Raw genomic sequence first — 21,113 nt, forward strand, 5'->3', positions numbered from 1 at the left:
CACTTTTAGTCGATTTTCCACGCATGAATACCATGTTTGTGGGTCCCGCGCATGCACAGAAAGCAGAAGAGGAAAACAAATACGTCTGTTATATGCTCTTGTGATTTGCCAAAGCAAATACGTGAACCTCGCCGCAAGAAAATTAGTTTGATTAAGATACTGGGATCAACGCATCTTTTCGAAAGCGAAAAGAGATTATATTAGTAACCTTGCTAAGGGCAGTATTTAACAACTGGTTCATGCTTCAGCGTACACTATCGAATTATGGTGCTAGCTCACGTATACTGAATTTAATTGCGGCCTTCTGCTAACTATGTTATAAAATATCTTAAAGTTTCTCCTTATGTTCTCTGTTGCTATGCACAAATATGTAGTCCAATAAATTGGTCATATAGAAATGCCTTTTGAAGAGGCTTAGTTCACAAGCTATAAATTAAACACTGACGCAGCTAGCAACCGTAAAAATGGAAAAAAAATGTTTCGACCAAACAATATCGGTCTTTGTCGATAGATCTCAAAATGATCATAAAAATTTTTGAAGCTTTGCTTTGACCCTTTTAATAGCTAGTCGTTGATTCTATACCAAAAGCGCCTAGAGCAGGCCTGTAAAGCGCCTAGAGCAGGCCCGGATAGGCGCTATAAAAATATATTTATTATTATTATTATTATTATTATTATTATTATTAAACTGAAGACTTCTTCAGAAACGTTTTTATTAATGGACCCCAGTCAGCTTCCGCCATTTTCGATGGCATCGAAATTATGAAAGTTGTATGGTAAAGCGAAATTTAATGTATTGCATTGGTTGTGTTACTGGAAGTCTGTTTAACAGTTTCACAGTGAACTCTTTCGTTTAGTCTCGCTCCAGGTAAAATGAAATACCCAAATTCTTGTACGTAAACAAATACAAAGGTGTGGCAGACTAGGGTCATTTAACGTTGTTCCTTACGTATCTTTTTTAAACTGAGTATTTCTTTATAAGCATTCCCGACTGCACTGGTGTATAAGAATTTTCGTTTTTGATTTACTTTTGTTTATTATTTTATTTTACTGCATTGCATCAGGCTCCACAACACATTACTTACGACTAACTCTGCACAGTACATAACTTACAGTCGGTACTAGGCTGTTTTACACTACTCATATCCTATCATGGTTTACTGTTCGTGCCTCGCTCAGAAAGCTTCGATTTCCGTTCTTTGCCCGAAGGGTAACCAACGAACGGAAATCCGCTGCGATTACGTTACAGACTATTGAAAGAGTTTCGCGCGCGCTAGCTTAACCGTCGCGTAAACAAATGGATCAGATAACGTATGACCAGCGCTTCGAAATAGATCGAATATTTTAATATTTACAAAGGTCGAATTTGGCTCCTCTGCTCCCTGTGGGCTGAATAGTTTATACCAGCGTCAAGTACTGAACGAATCAGCTTAACAACGTTTTCTGAGAAAACTAAGGCACCTATCAATGTTAAGCTGCTGGGGGGGGGGAAGGCCGGGCATAGGCGGGGGATTTGACAGCAATTGTTTGCCCGTGGTGGGGACTTTTGACCGTTTTAATGGACTTTTTTACAACATTTTACTGAAGTTAAGTGACTCTTTTGAACATCCACATTTGCCCTGGGGTTGGGCATTTTATCAGAAAGTCTCAGGTAAGTTCAAATGCCCGGCCTATGCCCGGCCCCACCCACCAGCTTAACATTGATACGTGCATAAATTGACCAGAATATTATCCTAATACGTGTCAAAGTTGTGTTCCGACTTTTCCAGGAATTTAAACGCAACGGGACATTCAATAAGCATTGCTCGTAAAAACATTTCCACGAATATAGGAACATACTTTTCAATATTTTCTGGATATTGTTGCCTGCGGAAAAGTCAACAATTTGTCAAGTACTAGTGAGCTGCCAAAGTTATGAGACATTCAAAAAACACCTTTAAAAAAAAAACAACGTCACCTTCAGTTGTTTGTGTGATTTAATTTCTGCAGGATTGAAAAAGAGAACCACCGAGTGAAAAAAAAGGAGAACATGCCTAGCAGAGATATTTCTGATTTTCCTGCTGTACGACGACGGAACATTATACCAATTTATGAGGGGGTGGGGGGGGGGAGGGGGATGGCTGACTAGTGACCTGTAAGCAAGGGGCTTAAGAGACTATGCTTGAACTTCTTGCGGTGCACTTAGTAAAAACTACTTGTAGCAAAAATCTGATACGTGCTAACCTACAGTAAGTAATGTCCTGATAAGTAATTTCTTGGATATAGATTTTGTTATGAAATTTAGCGATATAAAATCACGACGTTTCGACCTCTCCGAGGTCATTTTCAAGTGCGAATAAAAATATAAAATTAGCATAAATATATTAAAATAGTAAAATAGGCAAAACACGAACGCTGAAATGCGATAAAATATGTAAAAATAAGTGACAAAATATTAATGAAGTTAAAAGGGTTAAAAAAAAAACTTAAAAATACAGAAACAATAAGATAATTAAAAAGAAAAAACCGACCTAAACAAATAGTTTTGCGCGGATGGAATCGCATTGTTAGTTCAGAGTTGGTTTCATTTCTTTTATAAAAAACATTTCATAAATAAGGCAGTCAAACTTGCTCTGACACTTCTTCAAAATTCTAAAAAACTGCGCAATGTCAGCTCTGGGAGCCATATCGTGTTGTTCCTCTGAGGTGGTTTGCCAAGTGGCCGAGACGGGGGGTTTTCCCTTGTGTTCTTCAATACGTTGGTGATATACGTTGGTGATATACGTTGTGTTCAATACGTTGTGTATAATTTTCAGTGTAACCTGTGCGATGCAGGGTATGTCGGATACACGTGTATCCGACATCCCTGCATCGCACAGGTTACACTGAAAATTATACACAACGTTACTCCTCACCAACGTATTGAAGAACACAAGGGATCGGCCATTGGCAAACACCTCAAGGAACAACACGATATGGCCCCAGATGACATTGCGCAGTTTTTTAGAATTTTGAAGAAGTGTCAGAGCAAGTTTGACTGCCTTATTTATGAAATGTTTTTTATAAAAGAAATGAAACCAACTCTGAACAAACAATGCGATTCCATCCGCGCAAAACTATTTGTTTAGGTCGGTTTTTTCTTTTTAATTACTCTTATTGTTTCTGTATTTTTAAGTTTTTTTTTAACCCTTTTAACTTCATTAATATTTTGTCACTTATTTTTACATATTTTATCGCATTTCAGCGTTCGTGACAATTTTGCCTATTTTACTATTTTAATATATTTATGCTAATTTTATATTTTTATTCGCACTTGAAAATGACCTCGGAGAGGTCGAAACGTCGTGATTTTATATCGCTAAATTTCATAACAAAAAGTAATAATGTCACTGGACTTTATCCCAACACGCTATCTCCAGGTTACATTTCTACTTGTATAATTTAGTAGTTTTTATACCTAATCGTACCTTTTTGGTACGCTTCGGTAGCATATCAGGCGAGTTTGATCGAGCCATGGTTCGTATCATGGCGAGACCAAACGAGCCTGATATGCAGCCGAAGCGTACCAAAAAGTTTCGATCAGGTATTTACCGTACCCAAATTCAGCCAAAAATTCGGTTATATTTATCGCTCTGTTGAAGCCATGCTTGCAAGGTACGAACTGCAAATTGTGTTGACTTGGTTTTTTACACTTTTACCAAGTTCTTCTTCTGCCGTTTTTCCACTCGTTTGTTAGAGTTTCATTCTCTAAATTTTCAAAATCAAAATTAAGTGAAAAATTTGAAATTCCGACTCCATCATTTCAGTCTGAATGTCTTGTCGGTAAACATCATGCAATTGGTGAGCGCGCTCAAGTTTAGTTTTGGCGGGAAAGTTTTTCTCTTTTTACGACCGCTAAACAAAGCTTAATTTAAATGACGAAGTTCTGTTTTATTGGTAAAACCTCTTTTCAATTCATCGTACAGTAACACTCCTTTACTTCAAGGTGACCGTGATATGATGGCATATCAGGCCAGTGACTTGATATCGTAGGATATCAGGACAGTAGATCGCGCTTCTGATTGGCTACTTGCGAATTTGGGTACGGTAAAGTACAGTACGTATCACGCACTTACCACTTACCAGACTGTAGCTCAAACAAAGCTAGTTTCGGTGGAACGATGTAAATATAATCTGATGTGCTTCCATTAAAAGTATCAAAGGTTAAAGCGAGAACCTTCCTAGCCGATGATCCACGAATATCATTTTTCGGGTCGCGCACATAAATAGAATCGAAAGCGAAAGAAATAGAAAAATATATATGCCAGCTAGGCTCGTAATTTTTCAAAACAAAGGCAACGTTAAAAAAGAAAAAATTAAAGATATTTCAGCTAAAAAAAAAACGGTCCTTGTCGATAGATCACAAAATAAAGCAGAAGAAGACTTCTTCAAAAGCATTCAGCTTTTTTTAACGTTGTTCCTTAAGGTACTTTCCTTTTTAAACTGATGAGTATTCCTATATGAGCATTCCCGACTGCACTGGTCTAACAGCATTTTCTTTAAACGCTTTGTGTATGGTTAACTGTTGCCAACTGGCATAACTGCATTGGTCAATTACATGATTCATGCAACATTAGTCAGGCAAATGTCCATCCCAATTTCTCGTCCTAAAAAGACTAAAAGGAACTCATGAACTGTCCAAAGGTTTGTAAAAGTACTGCTCCATACTTTACATATAATTAATAAATGTAAATGTTGCTGATTATATTATTTGCTAACAGATTTTTGACTCGGATTTTTTACACACTTTCTCTCTGAAGACCCTGAGTCACACAACTTAAATCGTTGGGAGTTGGTGATTCAGGATGAATTCCACAAAACAAACGACAGTTAACCTGATCTGACTCTATAAGCCGGGCAAAATAACGTGACGATGAAGCTTTCTCTTATAGCTAACAAGTTATCTTAGAAGTCTTATTTACCCTAGCCACTTAACTCAGTTTTTCGCTCAGGCTTTTAGTAGAGAGAATTTCTACTTTTGATAGTAGCAATCATCTTTGTCACCGCGGTACTCGCTTTCTCGCTAGGGCCTTGTTTGTACTCTGCTGGGCTGGAAGTCCTGGGCCCGGGCTTTTCAATCAAGACTGCACCGTTGAAGGGAAAGGAAGAAGGGAACTTTACTTCCCACTCCCTTTGATGGTAGATGTCGGTAAACGACATCGAGATATCCTGGTTTCTGCTGTCCCGAGACATTTCCACGTGACCCCCACGAGCAATTTTATTGAAATCTTCAAGTCCTTTCTGGAGTATTGTGTTTCCTTCGTCGCTGGAGTACCACTGGGTGTTTGTTGTGATCGCTTTTTGATACTGGGGTACTGATTGAGACGAGTCTTGATCATGACGATGCATTTCATCGCCTGACTGTGGGCTATACCGTTGGGGATAATTGTAGTTTGTCTTTGATTGAGTCGGCCCGAACACATCCCTTTTATTAAGGTTCTCCCCGGGGTGCCTTTCAAAATTTTCTCTTCCTTTTGGGAACTGGCTTTCAAAGGGAAAAGGGTCTATGTCTGTTCTGCTTACATCAATAGTTGTTCTGTTTTTAATAATACCAACCATCTTGTTTACCACGGTACTCGCTAAACGGCTGCCGCCTTGTCTGTGCTCTTTACATCTGGGAGTCCCTGGGCTTTCAATCAAGACTGCTCCGCCAAAGGGAAAGGTAGCAGGGAACTTAACTTCCCACTTCCTCCAGCGACGATCGTCGGTGAACGACAGTGAGATATCCTGGGTTATGGTATCGCGAGTCATGTCCACTTTACCCTGCAGAGCAATTTCCTTGAAAGCCTCGAGCACTTTTTTGAGCTTTCCATTTCCTTCGTCGCCCGAGTACCAATGTACTTGTCTCGTGATCGCTTCTTGACGCTTGGGTGCTTGTCGAGCTTGGGGCCAAGTTGGTTGCCGTGCAGCGGCTGACTGATCAGGATATCGTGGTGGATTGTAGTTTCTCGTTGGCTCCAGTCGCTCGAACAACCCAGTTTTATTAAACGGGTTCTTGCCGGAAAGCCTTTCCAAATTTCCTACTCCTTTCGGGGTCTGGTGGTCAAAGAGAAGAGGGACTATGGCTGCCCTGCTAACATTGAGAACTAAAAATCTTGCTGGGGCGTCTGGTCGTTGATTGATTTCCCCTCTTGAAATCATTTCACTGAAATCGTTTCCAACATGAGCTTGAACCGGGCGCCACTCGCCGATGTAGCATATTTTGAAGGTATCGTACAAGTCTCTACCCATTTCATTACGATCGAACTCACTGGCGCTGTTGGACATGGCAAAACGGACGACCGGGTTGCCATCACCAGTCCACAGGCCAAACAAACTTCCACCTTTCTGCAGCTGACTAGCATGGCTAAACTCCCGTGTAGTAAGACTGTCAAAATCCTCTTGAAAAATATAAGCAGTAAACGCCATGTTGTGTATGTAAAATCATTGCTTGTTTCTCTGTCATTAGCTAAAGCAAGACTGGGTCTCGAAACAAAGAGAGCGGATGGCAGATGTTGATCATTTTGTAAGGGGTTTGCTAACAATGAAAGTTACGTTTTGGTTTGTTCAAGTTTTTCCAAGAATCGAAAATAACCGACGGGTTATCCAGCGGTACGTTTGACAGTCTGTTCCGACTTTTCTTGGAAGCGTGACCACTCATGACGGTATTGTTTCAAAATGAAATGCAAATCACTGAACCGAAAACGAAAACATTTCCGGGAACTTTCGAGCAACAAAATAAGCGAAAACTTGCTCTGCTGGATTTTCGGAAAGAAGCTATTAATTTTAAAACCGTACGTTTGACTACATTTTTTTTAAAAAAAATGCTTTTATTACAGGGTTTGAGGTAGTCTCCTTCGCAGCCGTTTTTAGTGTCGTGACGCAAGGGAGGAACGTTGCGTGACGACACTAAAAAACGGCTGCGAAGGAGACTAACTGATTCATTCAGAATTCTCGATTTCGAGCGATCATTTATACACTGCATGCGTAGACTCGGACATGCTCGACTCAGTTAAGACTAGGGTATCATTAGCGGTGAAATAGTCTAAGTAAAATCACCTAGTTGTTACTGATACGTAATTTACCTGTTAAATTTCTTTCAACTTGACTAAAGCAAGACAACAGAGCACGTGCGTGAGACCTTTAACGAACAGGGTTCGAGTCACGCAGCGAGAGGAAATAAACACTGTGTACGTTTTTGCGTGACTTCCATCATCCTCTCGCCTGATATGTCTTCATGTGACGGAAGACGTTTTATTGTTGCTATCCCAGCAAACGATTTCAAAAAGATTTTCAGCAGGGTCCTTAAGCACCCAGCCGAAGAAACCGACAGTTTTTTTTTGGTGCGTGCATGGAAAAAGGAAAAGACGGCTTAGAAAACGCATTAAATATTCGGTACGTTATTGGACCCGGTTGTCGTTGAACCACGCATACACGTTCGATACGTCAGTAAAATAGGATTTTGAATAGACTTTATCTTTAAGATCAATAAGAAATGGAACATGTAGCGATTTGGCAATCGCGCCATACCGTATTAGATCGGCTGAGTGCCGAATGATTTCTGTTATTTGTTTCCAAGTGCTTCTGCGCATATGTTTTTCTTCGTATATAAGTCAACCTTTGATAAGCCTCCCTTTCCAAAATATATACGAGGGCAAAGAAACAAACATGGGAAAGAAAACTGATGCAAACTTCAGAAAGGTATTAGAAGGAAAACTGCCTTAGGACCCTTAGGGAGGAACATTTCAGGAAGAAAACTTAGTGGGACTGGAAGGGAGGGAAGGGGAAAAACAGTGGAAAAAATCCTTGTGGCAGGTATGGGACATGTCTTGAAATTTTTCAGGGCCAATATAAAAAGCGGCCGAAAAAATATTGCAAGGGAAGCCATGTGACAAAAATCAAGCATAATGCTTTCTACTATCCGAAACTATGTAAAAAAAAATTGCACAAGCTCACGACCCAAGAAAAAGTCTTGCATAACCTGATGGTGAAAAAAAACCCATCTTGCTCATAAAAGTTGCCCAAATCCCCCTCTCCCCAAGTTTACGGGAAAAAACGAGGGTCCGTATTTTACAGAACGCACCGAAAGAAACGAAGTTAATAAGATATTTATTATATCTCTCACTCTTGAGAAAAGAAAACAAAAGTCATGTTATTTTTTTATTTTATCGTAATGATATTTTTATTATTGGATCTTTTACTATGGTTTTGTTTGTTTGTGTTTCTCACTGATGTATACATCCCTTTTGATGTTCTTTCTACTTTTAATCGGGAGCACCCAGCACAGCTGTGACTTTTTCCACGTAAAAAGATGTATTATGTATGTATGTATGTAAGTTTATCGCGCGGTATTCAAGTTTAAACGCTGATTAACTGCTCTGACTGAGAGACGTTGTATTCTTGTCGAAATAGACATCACACCGGAACAAGGGATCAAACTGAGATCCAGGAGATTTATGCAACACTCCAGGCTATTTTTCCACAGACACAACCCACATTTAATAAAGTCTTCAGTTATCATCATCATCATCATCATCATCATCATCATCATCACCATTATTATTGTTGTTATTATTATTATTAGACTTCAAATTCGCATCATTAAAAGAGACTGAAATGAACTTTTAAACTGTTCCAAACAGCTAAAGTAGCATAAAAAATTTGAAATTTGGCCTTTAGTGTTTTGCATTATTTTTAAATTCCCTACTAAACGGCAATCTTGCGTTGACATTGACGCGTAAAATTAAGCTGGCAGCTGAAATGACTTGTTTATGAAATGCGATTTACTACTGCATCGATAGCCTTTTCCACGGTATTACCACCAACCATTGCGTAAAAGTCGCCGTTATAGAACAAGCTTGCACTAGATCTTGGAAAATTGGAAGGAAATTTCACTTCCCAGTCTTGCCCGTGGCGCTGGAATCTCAAGGTAACATCTTGGGTGTCTGTTTTGCGGCTCATTTTCACGTTGCCATCAGCGACGTCTCTCAACTCGTCGAAAATATATTTTAGGGCTGCCTCTCCTTCCTCACCAGTGTACCACTGAATAACTGCTCTGTTTGCAGGGTTGTCCAGGATGTGATTTATCATCTCATTGACAGCAGTTTTTACATTGTCACCGCCAACCACTGCGCGGAATTCTCCGTCAGTAGACAAGCTTGCATTAGATCTTGGAAAGTTGGAAGGAAATTTCACTTGCCAATCTTGTCCTTCGTGATGGAAGCTCAGTGTAAGATCTTGGGTGTCTGTTTTGCGACTCATTTTCACCTCGCTTTCAGCAATGCTCCTCAACTTATCAAAAATGTATTTCAGCGTCGCTTCGCCTTCCTCGCCAACGTACCACTGGGGTGAAGCATTCTCGTGCATGTCAGCTGAACGCTGATTTAGGGATGAGATGTGATTTATCATCGCCCTAACAGCAACTTTTAACGTATCTCCTCCAATTCTTGTGTAGACTTCTCCATAGGTGGTCAAGCGTGCATTGGAGCTTGGAAAATTGTAAGGAAAGGCGACTTGCCACTCTCGCCCACGATGCTCGAAGCTCAACGTGACATCTTGTGTGTCTGTTTGACGACTCATTTTTACCTCACCGTCAGCGATGTTTGCAAACTTGTCGAAAACGTGTTTGAGAGCTGCTTCGCCTTGTTCACCAGCATACCATTGGTCTGTAGCCATGCGTGCAGGATTGCCGTGCAACTGAGCTTGTGGCCGAGCTGATGATATGCAGTTTATTATTGCACTAACTGCAGTTTCTATAGTATCGCCTGCAATCACTTTGCGGTCTCCTCCACTTGTGATTAAGCTTGCGTTAGATCTTGGAAAATTGTAGGGAAAGGTGACCTGCAAGTGCTGGCCTTGATGCTCGAAGTTCAAAGTGACATCTTGTGTATCTGTTTTGCGATTCATTTTTACTTCACTATCAGCAATGTTTGTGAAGTTGTCGAAAACGTACTTGAGAGCCCTTTCTCCTTGTGTACCAGCGTACCACTGATCTGCTGCTGTGCGTGCAGGATTCCCGCTCAGCATCTGAGCCGAAGGCTGGGCTGCTGTGCCCTCATGTCGGTTGGCAGCCGTTCTTTGTCTAAGGGGCAATTCATCTACAAACATAAAAGGAAGCAATATGTTGGTGGATCACCTTTTTGGTTACAAAGGTCTCTACAGGAAATATAATTGATTTAGAGCAGGGAAAAGGCATTTTTGACAATATGGGCCAAAATATAGGAAAAAGCCGAGTTTTTTTTAAATTCGCAAACTTTTCCTTTGTTAAAACCCCCTTCAAAAGGCTTAAAAATTTAAACAAAAAAAAAAAAGGAAAATTTTTTTTGGTTTTTCTTTTTTTTTTTTCTTATTTTAAATTTTAAAAAAAAATTTTTCTTTTTTTTTTTTTTTTTTTTTTTATATTAATCTGAGTTGAATTGTGCTTAGCAAGTGCAACTCACAAGCGAGAACAACAATTGATCTTCATCTTAGTGACAAAGCCATAACAAGAGCTACATTCATGATCAAAAAGTCAAAGTCCTTGTGAGAAGTCATTCATACCGCCTACCCCTATTCCCCCAACCTAAAAACCATTGTTTAGATGTTGGGGCGAAGTTGGGTGTCTAATGATCAACATTGTTATCTAAGATGGAGAGACTAACTTACTTGTCTTGGAGACGTTGTGACGTCCAGACACGGAACGTGGGTTTAGAATAGCAAGGACGTCAGACGCTTTGGGACGTCCACTGGCATTGTGGTTTGTACATGATTCAAAAGCAGCCTTTACACGTTCCCATATTTTTGCCTGCTTGGTTTGATACCTTGGATTAGCACTGGGGCGTTGTCTTTGTCGTAGCATCATAATTATGTCCGATAAATCGCTCACTTCTCCCTCGTATGGGTACGAGACACCGGGATTTATTAGGCAGTAGAATACAAGCCCAAGTGCCCAGATGTCGATTTTCTTTAAGATCATCCAGTGAAAATTTCTTCCCCTTCACTGCACGTTCTGGTAATAGGATCTCCGGTGCCATGAAAGGAATTGTGCCTCTGAATATGTCCTTAGTGCTGGGATCATCCAGTCCGTTGGTCTGCAGCATTTTTGAACGGCTCTCACCGAAATCAGCTAGCTTGCACACCACCGGTCTAACTGCCTTGATTCTTTCCATCTGCTGCTTGTCTTGCAGAGTGTAGTAATGCTGATTGGAAATCAGAATGTTCGCAGGCTTAAGATCTCGGTGTGCAACATCATGTTGGTGCAGGTGTGAAAGCCCTTTCGTGACGTCGGCTGCAATCGCTGGAATCAAGCAATCCAGTCCACAGTCCTCAGATTTGGGCATTTGGGCGATCTCCAAAAGAGCTTTATCTGAGGTATTTACCTTAACGTTTCTTTTAAAAGGCGTGAAGTCAAAAACCACGTATTCCAATATGATAGCAAGTGGACTCACACAGATACCATACATTTGGACAATATTTTCATGACGAAGTCCAGCTAATAATTTAGCTTCCTTCATGAACAACTTTCTTGCAACATCTCCCATGGCAACCAACTCATGCATCACCTTCATCACAACTGGGTTGGTCACCTCTGGTTCATCACAGTGCACTAAGTAAACTGTTCCATACGCACCACGCCCAAGTTGTCTCTGGATATTCAGTTCTCTGTAGTTCAAGATTTTAATTTCTTTTTCCATCTTGGGTAAACTGGCCTGCTTTTTGTATCGGGTTGACACTTAACAGCCCTAAGGATTTCAAGTTGGTAAACCTACAGAAATGAAGTAAATAATTAATGCGATGTTACGTTAGGCAGTTTTTCTGCGCCTGACACAAGCCACACAAAACAATTGCCTTTTGTGCTAAATGAATGTCTCGCATTGTTTTTGCTGCAACAATAGGTGCTACTGAACTAGAATAAAGTTCTGCGGTGTCTTGAGTAATTGTCACACTCGATAACCAGTTCATGGTACAACTTATCTCGCTACTAGAGCAGTTTCACGAAACAATGCCTACAAGTGACACCGCCTTTAGCATTAGAACTTTACGCCAGCGATAAGGAATAACGGCTTTTACCCACTGGATTTAATGCTAAGGTCTAATGACCAGAAAACAGTTAGCCCTACCATATTTTAATTGTACAATAATATTTACCTAAAAGTAAAACGTCCCTGAAACCTTTAACCGTGCATTCTGGTTACAAGGAGCCAAACTCGCGCGAGAATGCAATTCTCTCACGCCTCGTTAGACTGTTCACAGCACTCCATTTGTATATTTCGATCGATAAGGGCAGGGAAAGAACTGCGAGAGAATTGGACGCCAGCGAAAAACGGGAGGCGCGTCCCGATCGCGCCCCATCCGCGCTTATACGCTCGCTTCGCTCGCCGATTCTCTCGCTTTTTTGCGTTGAAAAATAAAGAGGCTGTGGACATTCTAACGTCTTGTCTAAATTAAAGTAACGCTAATCGCAGTTTATTTCACTGTTAGTATTACAACTGTTTTAAAAGATACAACTCGGAGAAGACATTGCTTTGGTAGGTAAACGTAAACACGGCGAAATTTACAGTGTCAAATGTTTATTAGACTGTCCACAGCCTTCTATTTTTTTCGTGTTTTTTCGATCGCAGCCCTCTATTTTTTCGTGTTTTCTCGATCGATGAACGCGCAGTGAGAACGGCAAGAGAACTGGACGCCAGCGCAAAACGGAAGAAGCAAGGGCTGTGCATGTGGACAGTCTAAATGTTTATCTGTAAGATAATTTTCAGAATTTTCTGCAGCCCGATCGCTTATTTTACTGATCAGAGGGAAATTGTTGCGGCAAACTTGAAAACAAATGCCGCAAACTTGAGAGCTTTACCAGGAAGCTAAAAGCAATATACGTACAGTACATTTGCAACATCGCGCATTGTTTTCCAATAATAAGAATATCCTTATAATTTGCGTGACGACCTTTATCGCTACACATGAGTACCCCCGTTTCCTATTCCAAAACAACAAAGTAACCTAGCGTACGACTGCATAGATTACCAAAAGTTATAATATATATAAGGAGCAGAATTGGCTATTCTTAAAAGCTAGCTTACCTCCGATCGGTTGATGAGGTAGGATTTGTATGAATTTCTCTGTTTTGTTTCCACGTCAGACCGTATGTTTCTCAGGGTATTTTGAATTCCGGGTAAGCGACGTAAACATTCACAACAGCTTTGTTCTCAGAATTATTCAGTTCTGACAAAGATACCTTGTCCTTCCTCTAGTTCCTGTAAATGGGTTTCAACGAATCCTAGCTTGACGAGATTCAAAACCTATTGCAAAAATCATACTTGAAATACAGCTGCGTAATTTCAACATTTCTAGGAAAACGATGTTTTAAGCTGCTCAATAACAACACAAGTGAATTTCGCAATTTTCTGAGAATCCTATAAAGCTCCATTGTAATTTTGTTATTGAAACCAGAGGGCGGAGCAACAGAAGGCCCAGTGATCACGCTGACAATCTGTTCCGACTTTTCTTGGAACTCCAACGCGAACGCTGATAAATAAAATATGCGTATCATGACCACTGAAAGATGACAAACATTTCCTCGAATTAATTTACGTAAGCAGTTGCACCGAATGGTGAGAATGGACGACTAAAGCGTTAAAATTTATCTTCGAGGTCTTAAAGACAACCAGATCAATGTTACAAACTGGCAAAATCATTCTCATATTGATTGCTGTATTTCCGCCATGCTGTTTGATTTGAAATTAACAAGAGACAAGAAATTTACCATTTCCCTGAAGCATACGAGTTTAAATTCATAAGTGTGCACAAAGTTGAAAAACGTGAGCGACGAAAAAAAATTGTTCTTTGATCTTTCCACAGTAAAGCTGTCCACTTTCGCGTGACAAAGTTGTAGTCGTAGGCAGTATCAAACAAACAAGGGTCGAGTGGAATTTTCAATTTTACCGCGAAGCTGCGTGGAAGCACAAAATAGTCCTTCTGTTGTAAGCTTGGTTTTTGTTCCGTTATATAAAGTCATACACTTACCCGGAACTGATTTCAGTGGCGCTATTTCCAATTACGCACACAAGAGAGAAAGAAAAGTCTTTATTTATTGAGGGCAACACATAAAAAGTAAACATTCATTCATATTATATTTGTCAACACTGTTGCCTCAGTCATCAAATAATCTGCTAAGTTTGTTGTTCTTAAAATTTTTCACTACGTCTTAACTTTAGCGTAGTAATCACTGACTGTAATAACCGGCTATAATATTGTTTGCATTGAAAGCTCGGACACGTCTCGGGGAACTTTAAATTCTCTTTCAAATAGTGATTTTTGCTTCACGTTAACTGACTGCCAGGTCAGTTTTCTGTTTTATAATAAAATAATAATGAAACAATTACAGCACAAATCGCCGTGTTTTCTTTCCGTTCTAATATGTTGTAAACACTTTATATACGCCCTCGGCATTGATCCTTATAAACAAATTCCCTTTTGTATCGATTTTGTAACCTGTACAAGGGATATGTCCTTTGGATTACCTCCCAGGGACAAATCTTCTCGTTTAAAGTCTACAAAGAATTTTCCCCAGGATACCTTGAACCTCATGTGTCAGCCGATCTTTGATATTCCTTAGCTGTAGAGTCGTAAACACCGGGCGTAAACGTATGTATTTTTCTCTGTTATACGATGGCATGGTCATATATACACAGAGGAACGCTTTTCAATTTCTTAGCTATATATTTACTGTTAAAATGATTGTGGTATGTTATCACTACTAGTCAGTCACTGTCTCGAGAAAATACAACAGTGAAATGCTGATATGAATGATCTTGGCGTCAAGAAATGCTGCATAATGGCTTTATTCGGCGGCTGGCGGCTGGTGGCTGATCCATTGATGTTATGTGCCTTATAATTGCACGGATAGCGTCTTCCACATCATCACCGCCAATCGTTGCACAAAGATTCCTGTTGATGGACAAGGCTGCGTTGGAACTCGGAAAATCGGGAGGGAATTTTACTTGCCACTCTTGTCCTTGGCGGTAAAAGCACAACGTAATATCTTTAGTGTCTGTTTTGCGACTCATGTCTACATTACCGTCAGCGATTTTCTTCAATTCGTCGAAAACATGTTTAAGAGAGGCTTCTCCGTACTCTCCTGCGTACCACTGATCAGGATTATCGTGGATTCCAGCAAGAGGCTGGTCCATCGTTGATACACGATTTACTATCGCTCTGACTGCAGTTTCCACATCGTTACCACCTACCATTCCGCAGACGTGTCCGTTACGGGACAAGCTTGCTTCGGATCTTGGAAAATTGGAAGGAAACTTGACTTGCCAATGTTGTCCAAGACGTTCGAAACTCAATGTAACATCTTGCGTGTCTTTTTTGCGACTCATTTTCACCTCATTGTCAGCAGTGCTTTTCAACTCGTTGAGAACGTATCGAAGAGTCTCTTCCCCCTGCTCACCACCGTACCACTGATCTGCATCAATTTGCGCAGGAATGGCATGGGCCCCTACAGCTGGTGGGTGTTTTATGGCTGATATAATCGCACGAACAGCACTTCTGATGGTTTTACCACCAACCTCTGCACAGACTCTTCCATTTGTTGATACGCTTGCATTGGATCTGGGAAAATCCGGAGGAAATTTGACTTGCCATTGTTGTCCATGACGCTGGAAGCACATGGAAATATTTTGATTTTCTGTTTTGCGGCTCATTTTTACCTGACCGTCAGCGATTTCCGTCAACTTGTCGAATGCGTATTTAAGATCCGCTTCCCCTTGTTCACCAGCGTACCACTGAGAACTTGCTTGGTTGGTGCCCGGACTTGCATGTCTTAGTGGAGTTTCATCTGTAGAGGACAAAAGACGCACAGTGACTAACTTCTGTTCGTGTTACCCATACTTAAACCTTGATAGGTTAAACCATTCAAAAAGATATAATTCTAATGGCTACTTGAAATTGATACTCTTAGACAATCTTTTATTTTTAAGAGACATTTTGGTATTCTGTTTATAACACTGAATCCAGAGTGGTCCATGATGCTCTCATGGTAATACCCGCATGTAACTTGGCGGGCAACCGGTATGTCCTAATCAAGGGGTGGGGGGCTTTAAACTAATACACAGGAAGATTGGGCGAGACTTACTTGTCATTAAGACGCCTGGATTACCAGGTTCACGAGGAGCAACCAAAGCATTAATGACTTGAGAAGCTCTTGGTCTTCCACTGGGATCATGGTTTGTACATGCATGGAAAACATCTCTAACATGTGCCCAGACATTTGCTTGTTTGGATTGGTACTCTGGATCAGAAGACGGGCGTTTTCTTTGTCTTTGCATGTTTATAATGTCAATCAAGTGTTCATAACCGTCTCGATCGTATGGGAATGAGCCAGGATTAATGAGACAGTAAAATACAAGTCCAAGTGCCCAGATATCGACTTTCTTTAGATCATCCAGTGATAGTTTCTTTCCCTGCATCGTTCGTTCTGGTAACAAGATCTCTGGTGCCATAAAAGCAATCGTTCCTCTGAATACCTGGTTAGTGTCTGGATCATTCAATCCGTTAGTTTGCAGCAGTTGTGAACGGCTTTCACCAAAATCAGCTAGCTTGCATACCACTGGTCTGACTGCCTTGATCCTTTTGAGCTGTTGCATATCTTGAAGATCACAGTAATGCTGATTGGAAATCAGAATGTTCATTGGCTTTAGGTCACGGTGTGCAATTTCTTGTTGGTGTAAGTGTGAAAGTCCGTTTGTAACGTCCATTGCAATCGCTGGAATCAGGTGATCAAATCTACGTCCCTCAGATTTAGACATTTGGGCGATTTCTGACAGAAACTTGTCCAAAGTATTAACTTTAGTGTCTTTGCTAAATGGACTGAAATCAAAAACCACGTATTCCAATATGATACCAAATGGTTTCACACAGATACCATACATTCGGACGATATTTTCGTGTTGAAGCCCAGTTAATAACTTGGCTTCCTTCATGAACAGCTTTCTTGTGCCATCTCCTATGGCCAACGACTCGTGCATTACCTTCATCACAACTTGGTTGGTCACCCCTTGTTCATCAGAACGTGCTAAGTAAACTATTCCAAAAGTACCCCGCCCAAGTACTCTTTGGATTTTCAGTTCTCTGAAATTAAACACTTTAATTTGGTCATCCATCCTGAGTAAATCCTCTTGACTCTTCCTATAAACAAAGCATTAAAATATAATATTTGAGTAACCTTCAAAGAGGGTATATAAGCAATGAAGATACAAGTGAAGGTTGAGGTTTAGTCCATTGTGCCGGGTATGAATACGAAGCAACTACTTGAGACACACGAACCACAGAAGCAGATGAACAAATTATCTTTTACAGGAAAACCAACATTATACGAGAAATGGGTCGGTGGATTGTGGTGGCAAACCTGAACACTTTATTTTAAGGGCAAACCAGCATTATATGGGGAAATAAATCGATGGATTATGGTAGTTGTGGTGGCGTTTGCTTACGTATAAAATGTGTTCGTGAAGAGGATGGTTATTTAAGATGGTCATTGTGACGTATATAATGGAAGCTCTTTGTGGCTGTGGTAGTAAGTAGGAAGTGGGATTACCCTGGCATTAATACGTATATTTGTGGTTCGTTCTGCCTTTGCGATGAAACACCGTTACTTCGATCAGGCAACGATAAAGTAATACAACAGTAATAGCGAAATCGATCTTGTCACTGTTTTGTTCTGTCCTCGTGTACTGGTACACAAGAACCGATACAACAGACCAAACGATACACTGCAATAAACAATCCTAAGCAAGGGAAAGGCAATGTTTATCTTTTCATCCTCCTGTTCAACCGCAGACCAGAACAGTGCTCTACCTTGAATTACAGGAGTTCGGCAACAGTTTTCTACGAGTAATGCACAATTTGTAAAAAAAGCGAATTAAATAACCGCACCGCGTTTGCATATATAGAAACAAAATGGCGGCGTAAATCATAACAAATTTTAAAGTCTAGCATTCAAGACGATAGTCACATTTTAGGTCTTCCTTTTTATAATTTGATACGACTCACCTCAAGTCGGTTAATTATAAAAGAAGGCAAGTCAGACGCTTCGATGAAGACAATGCATGTCGCTCATTAGAACGACATTGATTGCCAGAGCTTGTGAAGCAAAACGCTGCTCTTGCTGAATTGGATGAATGATTGACTGCGACCTTACTACGTTCCAAGTTGGAACTTGCTTTACTGTTCACAGCTGACTACGTACCCCCCGCGCTTATAGATCGGTTGGTCCTCACTGCTCAATGCTTTGATGCAGCTAATGAACCAAGGTAAAATTTGAAAAACAATAATGAGCATTTTTGCGATTTGGCCCGGCCTGTTGGTAGCGTTACAAACAACATTCATATGCACGACCCAGTTTCCGTGAATACAAAAAAAAAACATTCTTGTAATTAACACTTGGAGCAACGGGCGGAGCAAGAAGAGAAATTGACAGCATGTTCCGACTTTTCTGGGAACTCCGAGCGAATTAACAAAAATATGCAAATCAATCAACAAAATAACATTTCCTCGAAAGAAATACGTCCTCAGTTGATGTTTTATTTAGGTTGTTAAATTTGTTTCTTGATCCAGAATTTCTTGTAGCAACCAGTGAATTGCTTTCAATTTATAATTTACCAATAACTTATCAGAATCTCACGACGAAGGCCATAGCATTCAGAGGGTTTCAAGAAGTTTATTCGAAACAACGACTTAAATTCGTTATCAACGCGAACTTAACAAAGCTAATCAAAGATGGAGAACATGACCAACAAAGAAAACTTATTCTTTGATCCTGCCACGGGAAAACTCTGTACATCAAGACCAGCAAATGACAAGGCTATAGCTGTAGATATGAACAAACAAGGATCTGGAGGATTTTTCGTTGTCACCGCGAAGGGATCAAAGAAGGATTTTACACATTCAACCATGGTTGCTGATTTGGAAGACAACGTTGAATTCACTGCATTGCGCTAATCAAACTGAAGACTTTTATGTGGAATGAAGAACAATATGGAAGACTAAAACTTGCATTGATGTATTAAATTGCTTAATAATGTAGCTATACGTGCCAGCCAGCTTTAAACATCTGTAGTAGCTATAAGCGAGGAAGGACACTTTCTTCAGACAGCTTATATGTGTGTGACTATGTTCGTTTGACTCTTAAACTCCAGAATTCACTTCTGCTCACCGAAACTTTAGATGAGTACAAGAATTATGAATTGTACCTAAACGTATATAACCCGATTTCGATTCCATTGTTTTCATGCAGTGTCCCAAATGAATTGTAAGGGCTTCTAAGGAAATGATGCAATCGAAGCTGACAAACTGGCGGCGCCAACATGACTCATGAAGACCGAATTCGAAGGAACTGAAAGAATATAAACAGTTAATCGTAGAAGAACCAACCTGCAGTTTAACTTTGATTTGCTAACTATAATTTCTTTTTGTATGTATATTGTACATTCAAATGCTAAATAAAGGCTCGAATTCAGTAAGGTCTACCACAGTCCTGGACTTGCATGCATGTTCACCTATAAACGAAACTTGCGTCACAGTACATGAGGGCCGGTTGCGAGGACAGTCTCACGACGGGTGTTACATAAAATGCAAAGTTCAGATATCATTGCTGTGAACAGTCAGAGAGCAATTTTACTTTTTTCATGAAATCCATTTTTGAATTTTCGACAAGGCATCGTGAGCAAAGTCCTCATGCAGCTGACTAGGCAGAACCTTGAAGCCTCATTTTCCTCTTTAGATCTTGTCTAGCGGCTTACTCTTTTTATAGGCAAAATATGATCAGCTGGATTGTAGAAGAAGAGGAATTAGGAGATAATCATTTGGTAAGGAAGACAAGAAAAATACTAAAAAAAATTGGTTAGCCACATGGGACACCGTGACTGAAATAAATCCCAGTACTGGTGGTGAAAAACATCTTTTCCTTGACGGAATGTCGTGAGTGTTTCACCTTACTCGGGCACTGAAGAATCAACCTCGGTATACAAAATTGCAAGAAAAGTACTTAAAGGAACAGTGTGTAACGGATTTCAGCTAAATTTGTGCATGGGAAATGACCATCAAATTCGTTGAAATATAAAAATAACCTCTTAAAACAGTAAAGCAACAAATACGGACAACGAATACGAAATACGGTACTTATTCGATACGGATGGCCAAAAGCGAAGAAGATTGAAACGGATCGCAATCATGATGGTTTTTTGAAATTTCGTTGGGCTGGACAATTTTCAAAATTAATCTTGTTGGCTTGTAACTTTAAATTATAACGCCAGGGAGACACATTTGGTTGTAGTGAAGCTATGTTTTGTCATTTAGGTCCGTATAAGTAATTTTTTGCAAACATTATGTTCCGAGTAGCGAATATTTGGCAAAACGTACTAAAATAAACTTAACTCAGCCGTGACACAGTCCCTTTAAGAATGATAGTAAATAACACCTCCCTACTGCTTTATCAACTTTATTGGGTATGAATAAGTAGCAGTACTAAGAATTCCTAGATCGCAATTCTATAAATTTTAATTTATATAGAATCAATAAATGTAAATGTTGCTGATTATTTGCTGACAGATTTTTGGCTCGGATTATTAACACACTTTCTATCTGAAGACCCTGAGTCACACAACTTTTAAAAATCGTTGTGAGTTAGTGATTTAGGATGAATTCCACAAAACGAATGACGATTGACCTGACTCTATTAGCCGGGCTCGACAACCTGCAAAATAACGTGACGATGAAGCTTTCTTTTATAGCTAACAAGGTATCTTAGAAGTCTTATTATATTAGCCACTGAACTCAGTTTTTCGCTCAGGCTTTTAGTAGAGAGCAGTTCTACTTTTGATAGTAGCAATCATCTTGGTCACCGCGGTACTCGCTTTTTCGCTTGGGCCTTGTTTGTACTCTGCTGGGCTGGAAGTCCTGGGCCCGGGCTTTTCAATCAAGACTGCTCCGCCGTAGGGAAAGGAAGGAGGAAACTTAACTTCCCACTCCCTTTGATTGTGTATGTCGGTGAACGACATCGAGATATCCTGACTTCTGCTGTCCCGAGACATTTCCACGTGACCCCCACGAGCAATTTTCTTGAAATCATCATGTACTTTCTG

The 21,113-nt window shown here is 40.1% G+C and overlaps 2 protein-coding genes and 1 pseudogene across 5 annotated transcripts; all 3 read right to left on the reverse strand.

The window, feature by feature from the left end:
- Window positions 1–4,402: 4,402 nt before the first annotated feature.
- Window positions 4,403–6,631, reverse strand: LOC144654713 (uncharacterized). Its single transcript, XM_078514938.1, has one exon. It carries the CDS (start codon window positions 6,424–6,426, stop codon window positions 4,975–4,977), a length of 1,452 nt encoding a protein of 483 aa, XP_078371064.1. The 5' UTR covers window positions 6,427–6,631; the 3' UTR covers window positions 4,403–4,974.
- Window positions 6,632–8,336: 1,705 nt separating this feature from the next.
- LOC144654690 (uncharacterized) lies at window positions 8,337–13,449 on the reverse strand (annotated as a pseudogene). The gene is made up of 3 exons (XR_013570970.1): window positions 13,053–13,449; window positions 10,642–11,740; window positions 8,337–10,094 (listed from the first exon to the last, which is right to left on the reverse strand). The product of XR_013570970.1 is annotated as an uncharacterized LOC144654690 (transcript).
- A 1,206-nt stretch (window positions 13,450–14,655) lies between these two features.
- On the reverse strand, window positions 14,656–18,367 carry LOC144654697 (uncharacterized). 3 transcript variants are annotated; one of them, XM_078514910.1, is made up of 3 exons: window positions 18,025–18,367; window positions 16,109–17,160; window positions 14,656–15,811 (listed from the first exon to the last, which is right to left on the reverse strand). In XM_078514910.1, the coding sequence occupies exons 2-3, from the start codon at window positions 17,133–17,135 to the stop codon at window positions 14,790–14,792; spliced, it is 2,049 nt and encodes a 682-aa protein (XP_078371036.1). In that variant the 5' UTR covers window positions 17,136–17,160; window positions 18,025–18,367; the 3' UTR covers window positions 14,656–14,789. The 3 variants fall into 3 exon arrangements, with proteins under 3 accessions (XP_078371036.1, XP_078371039.1, XP_078371038.1); XM_078514913.1 differs by having other exon boundaries at window positions 16,109–17,147; window positions 18,221–18,343; XM_078514912.1 differs by having other exon boundaries at window positions 18,217–18,235.
- Between the last annotated feature and the right edge of the window lie 2,746 nt (window positions 18,368–21,113).

The sequence above is a fragment of the Oculina patagonica genome, chromosome 5 (genome assembly GCF_052425735.1).
Source record: "Oculina patagonica isolate OP01 chromosome 5, crgOcupat, whole genome shotgun sequence".
NCBI classification, from domain to species: Eukaryota; Metazoa; Cnidaria; class Anthozoa; order Scleractinia; family Oculinidae; genus Oculina; species Oculina patagonica.